Source organism: Nerophis ophidion, linkage group LG21, assembly GCF_033978795.1.
Source record: "Nerophis ophidion isolate RoL-2023_Sa linkage group LG21, RoL_Noph_v1.0, whole genome shotgun sequence".
In the NCBI taxonomy this organism is placed as follows: Eukaryota; Metazoa; Chordata; class Actinopteri; order Syngnathiformes; family Syngnathidae; genus Nerophis; species Nerophis ophidion.
In genome coordinates, this window is record NC_084631.1 from 43,294,216 (window position 1) to 43,312,831 (window position 18,616).

The 18,616-nt window shown below is 42.7% G+C and overlaps 2 protein-coding genes across 5 annotated transcripts in view; both read left to right on the plus strand.

Moving 5' to 3' along the window:
- LOC133540143 (SH3 domain-binding protein 5-like) overlaps positions 1-15,141 on the plus strand; it is a 46,919-nt gene extending 31,778 nt beyond the window's left edge. For 2 of the 4 annotated variants that reach the window (XM_061882675.1, XM_061882678.1), the window contains 7 exons: positions 1,715-1,843; positions 5,498-5,662; positions 7,389-7,519; positions 7,742-7,784; positions 10,634-10,844; positions 10,904-11,121; positions 12,973-15,141. In XM_061882675.1, the coding sequence (XP_061738659.1) occupies positions 1,715-1,843; positions 5,498-5,662; positions 7,389-7,519; positions 7,742-7,784; positions 10,634-10,844; positions 10,904-11,121; positions 12,973-12,990 (915 nt within the window). In that variant the 3' untranslated portion in view covers positions 12,991-15,141. Of the gene's footprint in view, positions 1-1,714; positions 1,844-5,497; positions 5,663-7,388; positions 7,520-7,741; positions 7,785-10,633; positions 10,845-10,903; positions 11,138-12,972 lie in introns of all 4 variants that reach the window. The other 2 variants (XM_061882677.1, XM_061882679.1) reach the window with 2 other exon arrangements.
- An 840-nt stretch (positions 15,142-15,981) lies between these two features.
- LOC133540142 (digestive cysteine proteinase 1-like) overlaps positions 15,982-18,616 on the plus strand; it is a 32,837-nt gene continuing 30,202 nt past the window's right edge. Inside the window, exon 1 of the mRNA XM_061882674.1 lies at positions 15,982-16,141. Within this exon, the coding sequence (XP_061738658.1) occupies positions 16,090-16,141 (52 nt within the window). The 5' untranslated portion in view covers positions 15,982-16,089. The remainder of the gene's footprint in view (positions 16,142-18,616) is intronic.

The following is an 18,616-nucleotide window of genomic DNA, read 5'->3' on the forward strand; positions in this document are numbered from 1 at the left end:
TGATATCATGTATGATACCAGCAGTCCTGCAGTGTGTTTACTTGTGTGTGATATCATGTGCGATACCAGCAGTCCTGCAGTGTGTTTACTTGTGTGTGATATCATGTGCGATACAAGAAGTCCTGCAATGTGTTTACTTGTGTGTGATATCATGTATGATACAAGCAGTCCTGCAGCATGTTTACTTGTGTGTGATATCATATACGATATGAGCAATCCTGCAGCATGCTTACTTGTTTGTGATATCATGTATGATACAAGCAGTCCTGCAGCATGTTTACTTGTGTGTGATATCATGTGCGATACAAGAAGACCTGCAATGTGTTTACTTGTGTGTGATATCATGTGTGATACAAGCAGTCCTGCAGCATGTTTACTTGTGTATGATATCATGTGCGATACAAAAAGTCCTGCAATGTGTTTACTTGTGTGTGATATCATGTATGATACAAGCAGTCCTACAGCATGTTTACTTGTGTGTGATATCATGTGCGATACAAGAAGACCTGCAATGTGTTTACTTGTGTGTGATATCATGTATGATACAAGCAGTCCTGCAGCATGTTTACTTGTGTGTGATATCATGTACGATATGAGCAATCCTGCAGCATGCTTACTTGTTTGTGATATCATGTATGATACAAGCAGTCCTGCAGCATGTTTACTTGTGTGTGATATCATGTGCGATACAAGAAGACCTGCAATGTGTTTACTTGTGTGTGATATCATGTGTGATACAAGCAGTCCTGCAGCATGTTTACTTGTGTATGATATCATGTGCGATACAAAAAGTCCTGCAATGTGTTTACTTGTGTGTGATATCATGTATGATACAAGCAGTCCTGCAGCATGTTTACTTGTGTGTGATATCATGTACGATATGAGCAATTCTGCAGCATGCTTACTTGTTTGTGATATCATGTATGATACAAGCAGTCCTGCAATGTGTTTACTTGTGTGTGATATCATGTGCGATACAAGCAGTCCTGCAGTGTGTTTAGTTCTGTGTGATACCATGTACAATACGAGCAATCCTGCAGCATGCTTACTTGTTTGTGATATCATGTATGATACAAGCAGTCCTGCAATGTGTTTACTTGTGTGTGATATCATGTGTGATACAAGCAGTCCTGACACATGTTTACTTGTGTGTGATATCATGTGCGATACAAGCAGTCCTGCAGTGTGTTTAGTTCTGTGGTATATCATGTACGATACGAGCAATCCTGCAGCATGCTTACTTGTTTGTGATATCATGTGCGATACAAGCAGTCCTGCAGTGTGTTTACTTGTGTGTGATATCATGTGCGATACAAGAAGTCCTGCAATGTGTTTACTTGTGTGTGATATCATGTATGATACAAGCAGTCCTACAGCATGTTTACTTGTGTGTGATATCATTGGATATATATATATATATATATATATATATATATATATATATATATATATATATATATATATATATATATATATATATATATATATATATATATATATATATATATATATATATATGTGTGTATTTTTCTGTATACTATACATAACCTTGTAGTCTACATCTACTTCAGTTTCCTGGTGCAGATGGCTCCTGTGATAGTGTTGACTCACCTGGCTCCTCTGTACTCAGCCATGCATTCATTCATACATATGGTTGTGTGTGTGCGTGCGTGTGTGTGTGTGCGTGTGTGTGTGTGTGTTTGTTTGCTTGCAGGAATTTCGTCAGCGGTTTCGTGCGGTTCTGGTGGAAGCAACACTCAAGCTAGACGAGCAGGTGAAGAAAATCGGCCGTGCTGTGGATGACTCCAAACCATACTGGGAAGCGCGCAAAGTGGCCAGACAGGTACACACACACACACACACACACACACACACACACACACACTCAGTTTTGTGTTTTTGAAACGGTGGGGGGTGGTGTCCTTTGCTATCTGAAAGTCTAGTGTCATTGACGAGCTGTAGAAAAACAGAACTAGGATTGTGTACTTGATTTCTACACCTTGTTGTCTATTTTGGCTGCCAAACATTTCTCTGGACAACTTGTTGTTGCCGGAGATTTGTGCCTTTTGACGGGACTGGTGTGCACGTGAGAGGATCAAAGTGTGTGTGTGTGTTTGGGGTGGGGGGTGTTGTCTCATACTTTTTTCATCATTCTTGCTATAGTGGAAAGGGGGGCCCTCACAACCACAAAGTAGGCGAGACATGTAAGTGTGTGTGTGTGTGTGTGAGTGTGTGTGTGTGAGTGTGTGTGTGTGTGTGTGTGTGTGTGTGTGTGTGTGGTGTGTGTGTGTGTGTCTGCAAGGGTTTAACTAGAGCAAAGCAGATGAAGCCCTCGGGATAAACTGGCTTGCTGTCTGCCCGTGACTTACATTAAAAAAAAAGATTAATATTTCAAATATGACCCACTTTAAAACAACGAAAAAGGTTCAGCTCAAACCCTCAATGCCCCCCCCCCCCCCCCCCCCCCCGCCGCCACATGTAAACAATTAACTGTCCCCACCCCCCTCCTGTGAGCCAGCTGCACCCCCCCACACCTCCATGCTTTTGTCACTGGCATTCCAGCACTTTTAGGGAGGGGGGGTCGGACTTCGCCTAAACTCTCCTTTGTCTGCCAAACCACTGCCTGTGTGTGTGTGTGTGTGTGTGTGTGTGTGTGTGTGTGTGTGTGTGTGCGTGCCGTGCGTGCGTGTGTGTGTGTGCGTGTGTGCGTGTGCGTGTCTGTGTGTGTGTGTGTGTGCGCGTGTGTGCGTGAGTGTGTGTGCGTGCGTGTGTGTGTGTGTGCGTGAGTGTGTGCGTGTGTGCGTGAGTGTGCGTGTGTGTGCGAGTGTGCTTGAGTGTGTGCGCGTGTGTGCGTGTGTGTGCGTGAGTGTGTGTGCGTGTGTGTGTGTGTGCGTGAGTGTGTGTGCTTGAGTGTGTGTGTGTGTGTGTCCTCTACTTCGTCAGCATTCTGTGTTGATTTTCACTACATCTTGGATTTGAGAAAAAAAAAGTCCATAAAGCCCGAAGCTCTGCCTACTATCAGTCAGCTGCAGCTCTGGAAACGGCCATTTTTCTTTTGTTTTAGCCTCCAGGCTAACCTAGCCCGTGGTTGTAAAATGTTTCTGTCATGTTAGAACTGCAGGTATTCAACGACATCACCAAGAGGGCCAAAGTTGCCAGAACCCAAAGTCTCAGATGAAAATGTCATCTGGTTGTTTCTTTCAAAATGATTCAACTATTCAGTAGAAGGAGTAGAACTCATGAGCAAATTGTCAGCTACTGTCTTGGAAAACAGCAGAGAAAATGGAAGTTAGCATTTAGACGGACTTTACTGTAACAGGGGCAGCACGGTGGCGCAGGGGGTTAGTGCATTTGCCTCACAATACGAAGATCCTGAGGTGTCCTGGGTTCAATCCCGGGCTCGGGATCTTTCCGTGTGGACTATGCATGTTCTCACTGCGCCTGCATGGGTTCCTCCTACCTTCTTGATGATTCTCTCTTCTCTTCTACGACTCTCTCCTCGTCTGTTGTTATTTCACTTCCTGGTTCCATGATATCTGGCCTCTGAGTGGCCTCAGTTCAACCAATGGTGACTCATCATAGTAAACAACCAGCCAATCATGGATGTTCTTATACTATTGGAGGGAGGAAGGGGCAGGGGTTTAGTAGCACATGAGGAACACAACAAATTAAAGCTGCAAGCAGCGTTGGTCGGGCCCGCCTTTGGCTGCTGCCCCCGAGACCCACGGCCGGATAAGCGTTAGAAGACGCCTTGGAGCCACAATTTTGAGAATCTAATGCATTGTGAAAGTAATGCAGTTGTTGTATTGAAGTGAAAATATCAAACTTCCTGTTGATTTTTGCTAAAGTATGTTGGTTATTAAAATGTAGGTCTAAGTGAGACCTACATAGTGTTTTTTGTTTCATGTCTCTCTGACATTCCTACCGGAAGTTACAAGCAGTTTTGTCTGTGTTTTCTTCCTAGGAGCAGTTTGTCCGTGTTGTATTCCTAGGGGGGCGGTAGAGCGCATTTTTGAGTTTTGAGGTTAGGTTTTTTCATCAGATCGCAATTTTTGCCAGACCTGATGTGTGTGTCAAGTTTGGTGAGTTTAGAAGCATTTTAAGGGGGTCAAATAACAGCTTAAAGAGACAAAAAAATGCATTTTTTAGGAGACTTTGCACAGGGGTTCTTTGAAGGCGCGTAAAATCAAAACCTGAGAACTTATCAAAACTCCGTTCTATACTTTTAATCAGAAGGGTTCAATCCCTCTCCTGTGCGAGTTTGAAGCCAAAACAACAAACGCACTCAGATGAGATAATGTTTGAAGAAAGGGCACCGGTTTTTACAAAACTTTGTTTTGAAGGGGGGATTACAAACTTCCTGTTGATTTTTGTTGGGGGTTGTCAATCTATGAAATGTAGGTCTAAGCGAGACCTACATAGAGGTTTTTGTTTCATGTCTCTCCAACATTCTGACCGAAGTTACAAGCCGTTTTGTCTGTGTTTTCTTCCTAGGAGCAGTTTTTTCAGTGTTTTATTCAAAAATAGCGCTAGAGCGCAATTTTGAGTTTTGGGGTTTGGTTTTTTTCATTAGATCGCAATATTCGCCAGTCCTTATGTGTGCGCCAAGTTTGGTGACTTTTGAAGCATTTTAAAGGGGTCAAATTACAGCGCAAAGAGGCAAAAATTGCATTTTTGCCAACTTCCTGTAGATTTTTGCTGGAAGAAGTGAGTGTATGAAAATTGGGTCTAAGTCAGACCTACATAGGAGTTTTTGTTTCATGTCGCTATGACATTCCTAACAGAAGTTACATGCAGTTTTGTCTGTAATTTTTTTCCTAGGGGGCGCTAGAGCGCAATTTTCATTTTGGGGGATTGGTTTGCTTAATATGTTGGGAAGGTTTGCTATACCGACGTGTGTGTCAAATTTGGTGAGTTTTGAAGCCTGTTAAGGGGGTCAAATTACAGCGCGTAGGTGCGGAATAATAATAAAACACAGCAGTTTCAATAGGGTCCTTGGCCCATGGCAAAGGACTTTGGAGTCCTTTGCCATGGACCAAGGACCCTAATAAGCGGTGTTTGCTCATTTTAACCTAAAAGAAATCATATCGCTATTACCATATTTTCTTACTTCATATCTTCTTTAAGAATATATGGATATGTCTTCCAATCGCCATATACGGCCCAGCCCTATGTTGCACGTGCGACAGTCTGTAAGAAGGTGTGCTTGTTTCATGTCTCTGTGAGAAGCAGAGACAAGAAGGAGTGAGGAAAGACGAGTGTGCAAGAAGGTATACTCCAGTTTTCTAGCTGGCACAGAGACAAAGCCACCTTATATCTGGTATATTCCATGTATCGGCCAGTCCTAGGATGATGCAACAAGTCTTGTATCGAACCCCCTTGGATGTCCCTAATAGTGCTGCTGGTCTGGCACCGGGCCAAGAACGGGCCCTCGACTTAGAGCGAAGGACCCGAGTCCCAGAGTCTGAGTTCATTGCAACTCGTGTGATGTCTGCAGGCCCAGCTTGAAGCCCAGAAGGCCAGCCAGGAGTTCCAGCGGGCGCTGGAGATCCTGCGGGCCGCCAAGGAGACCATCGCCCTGGCCGAGGAGAGACTGCTGGAGGAGGACGGCCGCCACTTGGACTCGGCCTGGCAGGAAATGCTCAACCACGCCACTCAGAGGGTGTGTGCCAGTAGGGGCTTTTTTAGGGTCCGCCCTGCCCATGGCAAAGGACTCCACAGAGTCCTTTGCCATGGGCCAAGGACCCTATTGAAACTGTAAGGTTTTAGTGCAAGTTAAAGCTCTGTTATGCAGACCGAAAGCCATTTATCAACAACATCCAGAATCGCCGATCTGTAATTTCACCCCCTTAACATACTTCAAAACTCCCCAAATTTTACACACATATCAGGACTGGCAAAAACTGCCATCTAATAAAAAACCAAACCCCAAAAATCAAAATTGCGCTTAGCGCCCCCTATGAAAAAAAACAGACAAAACTGCATGTAACTTCTGTTAGAAATGTCATAGAGACATGGAATAAAAAACTTCTATGTAGGTCTGACTAAGATCGGGACTCGGGACACGGCGGCAACAGCCAAAGGCGGACCCGACCAACGCTGCTTGCAGCTTTAATTCTTTATTCTTTATTATTATTCCGCTCGTTCGCACCGTAATTTGACCCCCTTAACACGCTTCAAAACTCACCAAATTTTACACACACATCGGTACTGTGTGTGTAAAATTAAGCAACCAAACCCCAAAATTCAAAATTGCGCGCTAGCGCCCCCTAGGAAGAAACAAAAAACAGACAGCTTGTAACTTCCAGTAGCAATGTCGTAGAGACATCAAACAAAAACCTCTAAGTAGGTCTAACCAAGACCTACATTTCCTAATAGTGTATTCTCGGGCAATAATCAACAAGAAGTTGGCAAAAACCACTTCAAAACAAAATTTTCGCTAAAAATGCAATTTTTTCCTCTTTGAGCCGTAATTTGGCCCCCTTAAAATGCTTCAAAACTCACCAAACTTGGCACACACATCAGGACCGGCGGAAATTGCGATTTAACGAAAAAACCCAACCCCAAAACTCAAAAATGCGCTGTAGCGCAATTTTTGAATAAACCACAGAAATAACTGCTCCTAGGAAGAGAAAACAGACAAAACTGCTTGTAACTTCCAGTAGGAATGTTGGAGAGACATGAAACAAAAACTTCTATGTAGGTCTCACTTAAACCTAAATTTTGATAATTGACATCCTTCAGCAAAAATCAACAGGAAGTTAAAAATTACCCCTTCAAAATAAAAGTTTTGTAAAAACCCGTCACCTTTCTTCAAACGTTATCTCCTCTGAGCGCGTTTGTCGTTTCGGCTTCAAACTCGCACAGGAGAGAGATTGAACCCTTCTGAAAAAAAGTGTTGAACAGAGTTTTGATTACTGCTCCGGTTTTGATTTTTTGACCCTTCAAAGATCAACTGCGCTGCTGCTGCTGCACTGCTGTTGTCTCAAGATGGCTACTACCACTGGACAAAAGTATTGGGACACTTAGGACTAACACTAGGCAAAAGTATTGGGACACTTATGGCTCACAGTAGACAATGACAATGTAAAATGGAATTAAATCTTTTTTGTCCTCAAAATTCTACACACAATACCCTATAATAATAGAAGCTACTATCCGTGCTTCTACCGCTTATCCGGGTTTGGGTCGCGGGGGCAGCAGCCAAAGGCGGGCCCGACCAACGCTGCTTGCAGCTTTAATTTCAATCCTGATACTTTTGACTTGGGAAGCAGACAGCAACTTTCTGCAAGGTGTCATTGACCACGTCTTCAGGACGTTCTGCAAGCTTTTCAGCATCACTAAATGTTCTTTGATGAGACACAAAGTCCATTCCACGGCCGTCTCAGGTGGTGGAGGCGGAGCAGAGCAGAGTCCGCAGCGAGGCCGAGCACAAGAAGACGGCGGCCAGGCACCACTTGTGTGTCGGACACATGAAGCAAGTGGAGAAGAAACTCAGACGCTCCGTCAGCAAATCCAAGTTAGTGCCACTTCTTTTTGGACCCGCCCTCATGGCAGTGGGAGGAAGAACCAGGCCTGATCAAATCTAGATGGTTCTCCTCTGAGGCCTGATGAACTCAGACTCTGAGGCCTGATGAAATCCAGATGTTTCTCCTCTGCCGTGGGGGTGGAAGAGCTAAGGAATGTGGACTCTTTTTTTTTCCTCCTGGGACTCACTTTTGCTCTCTTGCTCCCTCTGCAGGCCATATTTTGAACTGAAGGCCAAGTATTATCTCCAGCTCGAGGTACGTCTTGTCAGTCCTGTGTAGAAATATTCAACAACTTACACAATGTTGTGTTGTGTAGTGTTTGTTGTCAGTCCTGTGTACAAATATTTAACAACTTACACAATGTTGTGTTGTGTAGTGTTTGTTGTCAGTCCTGTGTAGAAATATTCAACAACTTACACAATGTTGTGTAGTCCTGTTTGTTGTCAGTCCTGTGTACAAATATTTAACAACTTATACAATGTTGTGTTGTCCTGTTTGTTGTCAGCCCTGTGTACAAATATTCAACAACTTACACAATGTTGTGTAGTCCTGTTTGTTGTCAGTCCTGTGTACAAATATTTAACAACTTATACAATGTTGTGTTGTCCTGTTTGTTGTCAGTCCTGTGTACAAATATTCAACAACTTACACAATGTTGTGTAGTCCTGTGTACAAATATTTAACAACTTACACAATGTTGTGTTGTGTAGTGTTTGTTATCAGTCCTGTGTACAAATATTCAACAACTTACACAATGTTGTGTTGTTTAGTCGTGTTTGTTGTCAGTCCTGTGTAGAAATATTCAACAACTTACACAATGTTGTGTAGTCATGTTTGTTGTCAGTCCTGTGTACAAATATTCAACAACTTACACAATGTTGTGTAGTCGTGTTTGTTGTCAGCCCTGTGTAGAAATATTCAACAACTTACACAATGTTGTGTTGTGTAGTCGTGTTTGTTGTCAGTCCTGTGTAGAAATATTCAACAACTTACACAATGTTGTGTAGTTGTGTTTGTTGTCAGTCCTGTGTAGAATATTCAACTTACACAATGTTGTGTTGTTTAGTCGTGTTTGTTGTCAGTCCTGTGTACAAATATTCAACAACTTACACAATGTTGTGTTGTGTAGTGTTTGTTGTCAGTCCTGTGAAGAAATATTCAACTTACACAATGTTGTGTTGTTTAGTCGTGTTTGTTGTCAGTCCTGTGTACAAATATTCAACAACTTACACAATGTTGTGTAGTCGTGTTTGTTGTCAGTCCTGTGTACAAATATTCAACAACTTACACAATGTTGTGTAGTCGTGTTTGTTGTCAGTCCTGTGTACAAATATTCAACAACTTACACAATGTTGTGTAGTCGTGTTTGTTGTCAGCCCTGTGTAGAAATATTCAACAACTTACACAATGTTGTGTTGTGTAGTCGTGTTTGTTGTCAGTCCTGTGTAGAAATATTCAACAACTTACACAATGTTGTGTAGTTGTGTTTGTTGTCAGTCCTGTGTAGAATATTCAACTTACACAATGTTGTGTTGTTTAGTCGTGTTTGTTGTCAGTCCTGTGTACAAATATTCAACAACTTACACAATGTTGTGTTGTGTAGTGTTTGTTGTCAGTCCTGTGAAGAAATATTCAACTTACACAATGTTGTGTTGTTTAGTCGTGTTTGTTGTCAGTCCTGTGTAGAAATATTCAACTTACACAATGTTGTGTTGTTTAGTCGTGTTTGTTGTCAGTCCTGTGTACAAATATTCAACAACTTACACAATGTTGTGTAGTTGTGTTTGTTGTCAGTCCTGTGTACAAATATTCAACAACTTACACAATGTTGTGTAGTCCTGTTTGTTGTCAGTCCTGTGTACAAATATTCAACAACTTACACAATGTTGTGTAGTCCTGTTTGTTGTCAGTCCTGTGTACAAATATTCAACAACTTACACAATGTTGTGTAGTCCTGTTTGTTGTCAGTCCTGTGTACAAATATTCAACAACTTACACAATGTTGTGTAGTTGTGTTTGTTGTCAGTCCCGTGTAGAAATATTCAACAACTTACACAATGTTGTGTTGTGTAGTGTTTGTTGTCATGTCAAATATTCAACAACTTACACAATGTTGTGTTGTGTAGTGTTTGTTGTCATGTCAAATATTCAACAACTTACACAATGTTGTGTTGTGTAGTGTTTGTTGTCATGTCAAATATTCAACAACTTACACAATGTCGAGCTGATTCTGTGGAATGTTTGACTTCCTCTTCTCAGCTGAACTTTGACCGGCCAAGTTTGAATACAAATCTGGGTTGCAGGGTAAAGAATTAGAGGTGTGTTGACAGAAGTGACTTTCCTTAAGTGGAAGGAGCGGACCCTCCGAAGCCTGTGTGCTGCCTCATTGTCGTCAGATCGCACACATTTGACTCTCACTTCTAAAGCTCCGCGGCCGCTGCAGGTGTACCTAATGAAGTGGCTGCTCTGTGTAGGACGTCGGCCGGGGTAATCATTGAAATATGTCAAACATTCATAACATGCACTTTTTATCCAACTTGTAGTCTTCCAAACGAACAATAATTAGCTGACAGTGTTAGCTCGTATGCTAATCATTTACACCAAAGTATGTGTCAGGTTCAAACACCGAACAAGAAGCAAGGTATCAAATTCAATTTAGCTCATGAGGAGAGCTGCAGCCTCGTACGGTGTCAACCCGCCGCTCTGAGGAAAGGGTTCCACGCCTCCTCCTTTATTTGGGCATTCCCTGGTTACATAGCTACAGCTGCTTCTAAGGGGAGGGGTCATAAACAGCTGAACTAGGTCATAAATGACTCAAACAAAACGGTGCTTGGAGCAGTATCAGGTTTGCCCCTTCTCTGCCTGTAGATTGTCTGCCTTTTGCTAGTTAGCTTATAAACCTCACCTGTGTGTGTTGGAATGCGCCGTAGAGGTGTCGGTTTCTCAGATCTTGGACACCCACAGGAAGGACCTTATCAGGACCCGACATCTACACATGTCAAAGACAGCTTTTGTCTTCACAACCTGAACTCACAGCAAAGAAGTTGTGTGATAAGTTCTGGACAATTATTCATGTTTATCGTCTTTTGACCAAACCGTTTCAGCAACTGAAGCGTCACGTAGACCAAGGTCAGGCCGAGCTGGGAGCAGCAAAGGCCGAGTATCGTGCGGCCCTACGCAACCTGGAGGGCATCTCCGAGGAGATCCACGCCCGGCGCCGCTCCGTGGCCATGGGCTCCCGGGAGCGAGGCGCGGGCTCAGAGGGCCACGGCGAGGACGTGGACAGCTTTAAGATGGATCCTGACGGCCTGTCCAGTGAGTGGTAGAAATGTTTCTTCTTGTCGTTCCTCGCCTTTATGGTTGTCGGCACGCAGTGGTGTCGCTGTCCATGGACGACACGCACAGCAGCAGCTCAGAGGACGACACCCCGCCCTCCCCCTCCCCCTCCTCCTCCTCGTCCTGCGCCGGCGCCCCAGAGGAGTTCCCCAGCCCGGCCCAGACTCAGGGTGTGCTGGTGGGCACGGCTCGCCACTCCTGGACCCTCGGAGCCAACGCAGCGGGGCGTCCTCTCCAGACTGCCACCAGGACAGAGGTGTGAATTCAAAAAGGTACCTTAAGTTTGGTCCGGATTGTACATTTAGTACAAAGTATGGTTGAATTAAAAAAAAAATCACATACATCACAATAAAGTCAGGCTGGAGTTTTGTGGGTATTTACCCTGAGTAATGCCGACGTTGTATCGATCCGTTGTGGTGAAGAAGGAGCTGAGCCGGAAGGCAAAGCTCTCAATTTACGGTGCAAGCGGCCAAAATGAGTTTGGGTCTCTCCCTTAGAGATAGGGTGAGAAGCTCTGCCATCCGGGAGGAACTCAAAGTAAAGCCGCTGCTCCTCCACATGGAGAGGAGCCAGATGAGGTGGTTCGGGCATCTGGTCAGGATGCCACCCGAACGCCTCCCTAGGGAGGTGTTTAGGGCACGTCCAACCGGGGAAGACCCAGGACACGTTGGGAAGACTATGTCTCCCGGCTGGCCTGGGAACGCCTCGGGATCCCCCGGGAAGAGCTAGACGAAGTGGCTGGGGAGAGGGAAGTCTGGGTTTCCCTGCTTAGGCTGTTGCCCCCGCGACCCGACCTCGGATAAGCGCAAGAAGATGGATGGATGGATACCCTGAGTCAACACACATTGATATAATGTGGTTACATCCAATATATATAAGATTAATTACATTTTTCTAAGGTTCAAACCTTAGAAAATCCATCCCATCCCATCCATTTTCTACCGCTTGTCCCTTTTGGGGTGGTGGGGGGGTCGCTGGAGTCTATCTCAGCTGCATTTGGACGGGAGGCGGCCTTAGTGAAAATATTGTGCTTTTTTTATTTTCTATGTTTGCAGTAAAACTCATCATTAGTTAGCATCATTGAATTTATATTTGGGCTTCACGGTGGCAGAGGGGTTAGTGCGTCTGCCTCACAATACGAAGGTCCTGCAGTCCTGGGTTCAAATCCAGGCTCGGGATCTTTCTGTGTGGATGTTTGCATGTTCTCCCCGTGAATGCGTGGGTTCCCTACGGGTACTCCGGCTTCCTCCCACTTCCAAAGACATGCACCTGGGGATAGGCCCCTCCCACCTCCAAAGACATGCACCTGGGGATAGGCCCCTCCCACCTCCAAAGACATGCACCTGGGGATAGGCCCCTCCCACCTCCAAGGACATGCACCTGGGGATAGGTTGATTGGCAACACTAAATGCTCCCTAGTGTGTGAATGTTGTCTGTCTATCTGTGTTGGCCCTGCGATGAGGTGGCGACTTGTCCAGGGTGTAGCCCGCCTTCCGCCCGAATGTAGCTGATATAGGCGCCAGCGACCCCCGCGACCCCATAAGGGAATAAGCGGTAGAAAATGGTTGGATGGATGATTTGAGTATTTGCCAAGCGCTGTTTTGTCCTACTAATTTTGGCGGTCCTTGAACTTACCATAGTTTGTTTACATGTATAACTTTCTCCGACTTTCTAAGACGGGTTAATGCCACTTCTTTTTCTGTCTCATTTTCTCCACCAAACTTTTAATGTTGTGCAAGAATGCACAAAGGTGAGTTTTGTTGTTGTTATTGACTTGTGTGGAGTGCTAATCAATGCTAACATGTTGTATGTACATATTGCATCATTATGCCTCATTTGTAGCTATATTTGAGCTCATTTAGTTTCCTTTAAGTCCTCATAATTCAATTTATATCTCATGACACACTGTCTGTATGTAATATGGCTTTTAATTTTTTTGCGGCTCCAGACGGATTTGTTTTTGTATTTTTGGTCCGATATGGCTCTTTCAACATTTTGGGTTGCTAGCATGTCATCGTTTGTAAATAACTTGACTAAAACAGAGGAAAAAGGGACATCCCTCCTCTCTGCGTTGATTGAATCATGTATTTATTTCTTGACCCTGCAGGTGACCGAGCAGAGGTGACGTCAGAAGGCGGGGCCTGAGCAGAGGTGACGTCAGAAGGCGGCCTGAGCAAGCTTCACTTGACTGTAGCAACAAGACAGAAAGCAAAGAACTCTCTTTAGCCTTTAGACCACCTTTCTGCTGCCAAACTGCGTTAAACCGGAGGAAATCCTCGCCGTGAACAGCAGCGTGGCATTGTGATGACGTCAGCGGTCAGGACTTGTATCCGCCTCCTTCTCTTGCGCGCCATCCTGTGGTTTGGTGTTGTACTGCAGGTAAAATAATTACATCAGTCCTGCTAAAGGATGAAAGTAGATAATGCACACACATTTATCGTGATTAGAAAACATATTTTAATGACAGTGTGGTGCGAGAGCGAATGTTTTTTTTGTGTTTTTTTTTTTTTTGCAAATATATTTTATTAGATATTACAGTTAAAATGACAAACAGTCATACTTTGCTCACACAAACCCTTCATACAGGCACACATCTACTCATACACCCTTGAGGAGAGAGGTGCACGTGAACTTTAACAACTCAAGGTTTACATTATTAGAAAAGATACCTAAATATTATATATATATTAGGGGTGGGCCAATTAATGCGTTAATTACGAATTAAGTCATCAATCTATTAACGCCGACAATTATTTTATCGCACATTTGTGTATGTTGTTTACATGCTTTTATTTTGTTAACGCCTTTTCTTAACAAGATGGCGTCGCCCGGCGTCAAGGGGCTCTTGGTTAAGATGGAACATTTGGCAAAAATACCGGACAATTCTGCAAATGTCATGGCTGTCTTACAGCGTGGTCACTCCGGGATCACTTACGACCGCCAGACAATTCTGAATGTGGATAGATCGGGCCGTTTTGGACTGAATGAGGCGTGCTTGCTAGACCGGCTAGCTAGCATGGGAATACATCCAGCGGCCTGTGAAGCAGCGGAGTATATGTGTTGTCTGTCTATTTATGAATAATGCAGACCAGGAGTGTTGGCTGAGTTCTTAACGTTTGCTTTCAGAGCGTGCATATCACAACATACAAGATGTCGTCATGGCGACACAACCTATACCGGGCTACCGCGCATGCTCGTCACTCCTGTTGCATGCTGGGTAGGGTAGTTCTTTTTTTCCCTGGCTCATAACATCACAATATAGTACCATGTATATGATGCGTTCAGTTTATCAAAGCACCAAGCAAAATTCCCATCATATCAATTCCTAGATATGGTCATAATTATTTTAAGTGCACTACGCAGAATAAACACAACATTATTAATATTTCTACTACAGATAATTTGATCAAAAATTCCCTAAAACAGCCCACTACCTATAATATAGGTTTTTTAAACATAAGAACCCTGATAAAAAAAATGTTTCTGCTGTTACCTCAGAAATTGCCTGTTCAGATGTTATGATTGTGGCTCAGAGATTTGTATGTAGATTATATTTATTTTCCATAACAAACAGGATAACTTAAATACCCTGGCAGTGGCAATAAGCTTAAATGTTTGTATTTACATTTTTGGAGTTGATTTTCATAAAATATGCTATTTAACTGCTACTGTTTAACAAGGACTGATTTAAATTGTGTTTGCACAACAAATGTTTTGGCGCTTTTGTTCATGTGGGAGAATATTCCAATAAAGGTGCACTACACGCTACTTTTGAATTCATTATTGGGCTTTGTGTATACAATGCAGTTAATCGCGATTAATCGGAGAAATAGAGCGATTAACTTCGATTAACATTCGTAATCGTTGCCCAGCCCTAATATATATATATGTAAAGATATATATCCATCTATCCGCTGTGGCTCACGATCAGCAGGCTATCCAGACCACAGCAAAATGGATGAATATTCCTTTGGCATCAAGGATCCTCAGGAAGTGATCACAAGATCACCTCCTGAGGGCGTCCACCATACACACTTAAGAAGGAAAAAAAAAAAAAAGTAAAAATTACAGGGCTTGATCAATACAAAACAATAATCACAAAAAAAGCAAGTAAACCGTGACAAAAAACCATACCAAAAGTGACACAAGAAAAACAATTGTAGTGTTGAATCAATACAAAAAATAATAACAATAAAAAAAAAGATGGCAGTTTTGTTTTCCTTTAAATGTCTATAAGTTATGATTCAATATATGTCAGTAAAGGTTTCCAGGTTCATTCCCATGTATTCATATTTGTGTGTTTTTAATGCTCATATATCATTATGTTGTGCAGCTATGCTATATTTATATTTGTCACAGAATAAGCAAACGACTTGTGTTTCATGTAACATTTTCACTGGTCTAAAAGTTTCTCCAGAAATATGAATTGAAGTCATGCATGCAGACTTTGGACATTGTGTCTTTGGGATTTATTGTAGTCCTGCACTGTACTAACTTCTTTGATCTACTTCCACATACTAACTTGTTTTATCTACCAGCTGTTAGTGTCATCTGTGTTGCAATCTCAGCGCCCATGTGCAGCTGAGATATGCCCCAGCAACCGGAAGCGGTAGAAAATGGATACATGAATTGATGACGGTGGAGCCCGACTTGAAGAAATAAGTTGAACAACTTAATGGGTTGTGACTATTTAGTGGTCACACACGTGCTGAACTGTGCGATCTACTAATACAAGTGTCCAAACATGGATGGATGGAAGCAGGACTCCAACCCGGCAAATCAAAGCTGCTTGCAGAAATAGGAGCTGCCTTCATTGATGACGTCACAGCACCGTAAACACTGTTATCGAGTGGAGGTTTAAAAAGTGACAGAATATGTCCTACTGTCGTCCGCGATTGGATCATCTTGAATAAACAACTCTGCTGATTGAAAGACAAACATCTAGACACAAAGTATCGATTTGCACGGAAAGAACCTGACGATGATGCAAATTGTGTGCCCGGAAGTGGGTGATCACATGATGCCGATCACATGATGTGTCGTTACCTAAAGCCTGCCTCCTCTCCTCTGATTGGACCACTTACTTCCGGACTTGTCTGTGATTGGTCCAGAGCGCCATCCTCTTTGACCGCAGTTGAGGAAGTGGTGCAGTTTGCAGGATGTTCTTTTAAATGAAGCTCAAGCTCTTTTGAAACATCTTGTAATTCTGCTCTTTTAGATAGAAATGACGCCGCGTTGGGTCCTCGCTGCTCTTCTTCTGTGCACTTCTGTGTTTGGTAAGCGCGCCCATTTGCAAACTTTGGAACAGTAAATAAGATAGCATGTTTATCATAAAATCAAATTCATTTGAGTTATTTCATGAGATAAACGGTTTTACTTTTGTATTTAGCTGTGATTGTCTTCGTACTTACAGCAGAGACGTGTATATCTACATGTAAAAAAACAACTATTCTTGACTTATACAACGCCATCACCCGTTTAGAAACTATTGTTCATTTCCTCGACAAACAACATATATTTGATACGTTTTGTTGCATTAATTAGTACACAGAACCTGATCTTCAATTCTGCATACATGAAATATGACAACTGTCTATTAGTGGCTAGCTAAAGCATTCCCAGCATGACCACGTGCTATATTTAGCACACCTGACTTATGTTTGACATATTCTGCACATTTAACACACCTGACGTCATGTTTGACATATTCTGCACACCTGACGTCATGTTTGACATATTCTGCACATTTAGCACACCTGACGTCATGTTTGACACATTCTGCACACCTGACTTCATGTTTGACATAATCTGCACACCTGACTTCATGTTTGACATATTCTGCACACCTGACTTCATGTTTGACATATTCTGCACACCTGACATCATGTTTGACATATTCTGCACACCTGATTTCATGTTTGACACATTCTGCACACCTGACTTCATGTTTGACATATTCTGCACACCTGACTTCATGTTTGACATATTCTGCACACCTGACATCATGTTTGACATATTCTGCACACCTGACTTCATGTTTGACATATTCTGCACACCTGACTTCATGTTTGACATATTCTGCACACCTGACGTCATGTTTGACATATCCTGGACACCTGACTTCATGTTTGACATATTCTGCACACCTGACGTCATGTTTGACATATTCTGCACACCTGACTTCATGTTTGACATATTCTGCACACCTGACGTCATGTTTGACATATTCTGCACACCTGACTTCATGTTTGACATATTCTGCACACCTGACTTCATGTTTGACATATTCTGCACACCTGACTTCATGTTTGACATATTCTGCACATTTAGCACACCTGACTTCATGTTTGACACATTCTGCACATTTAGCACACCTGACTTCATGTTTGACATATTCTGCACACCTGACTTCATGTTTGACATATTCTGCACATTTAACACACCTGACTTCATGTTTGACATATTCTGCACACCTGACTTCATGTTTGACATATTCTGCACATTTAACACACCTGACTTCATGTTTGACATATTCTGCACACCTGACTTCCTGTTTGACAAATTCTGCACATTTAGCACACCTGACTTCATGTTTGACATATTCTGCACACCTGACTTCATGTTTGACATATTCTGCACACCTGACTTCATGTTTGACATATTCTGCACACCTGACTTCATGTTTGACATATTCTGCACACCTGACATCATGTTTGACATATTCTGCACACCTGATTTCATGTTTGACACATTCTGCACACCTGACTTCATGTTTGACATATTCTGCACACCTGACTTCATGTTTGACATATTCTGCACACCTGACATCATGTTTGACATATTCTGCACACCTGCCTTCATGTTTGACATATTCTGCACACCTGACTTCATGTTTGACATATTCTGCACACCTGACGTCATGTTTGACATATTCTGCACACCTGACTTCATGTTTGACATATTCTGCACACCTGACTTCATGTTTGACATATTCTGCACACCTGACTTCATGTTTGACATATTCTGCACACCTGACTTCATGTTTGACATATTCTGCACATTTAGCACACCTGACTTCATGTTTGACATATTCTGCACACCTGACTTCATGTTTGACATATTCTGCACATTTAACACACCTGACTTCATGTTTGACATATTCTGCACACCTGACTTCATGTTTGACATATTCTGCACATTTAACACACCTGACTTCATGTTTGACATATTCTGCACACCTGACTTCCTGTTTGACAAATTCTGCACATTTAGCACACCTGACTTCATGTTTGACATATTCTGCACACCTGACTTCATGTTTGACATATTCTGCACACCTGACTTCATGTTTGACATATTCTGCACACCTGACTTCATGTTTGACATATTCTGCACACCTGACTTCATGTTTGACATATTTTGCACACCTGACTTCATGTTTTACATATTCTGCACACCTGACTTCATGTTTGACATATTCTGCACACCTGACTTCATGTTTGACATATTCTGCACACCTGATTTCATGTTTGACACATTCTGCACACCTGACTTCATGTTTGACATACTCTGCACACCTGACTTCATGTTTGACATATTCTGCACACCTGACTTCATGTTTGACATATTCTGCACACCTGACATCATGTTTGACATATTCTGCACACCTGACTTCATGTTTGACATATTCTGCACACCTGACTTCATGTTTGACATATTCTGCACACCTGACGTCATGTTTGACATATCCT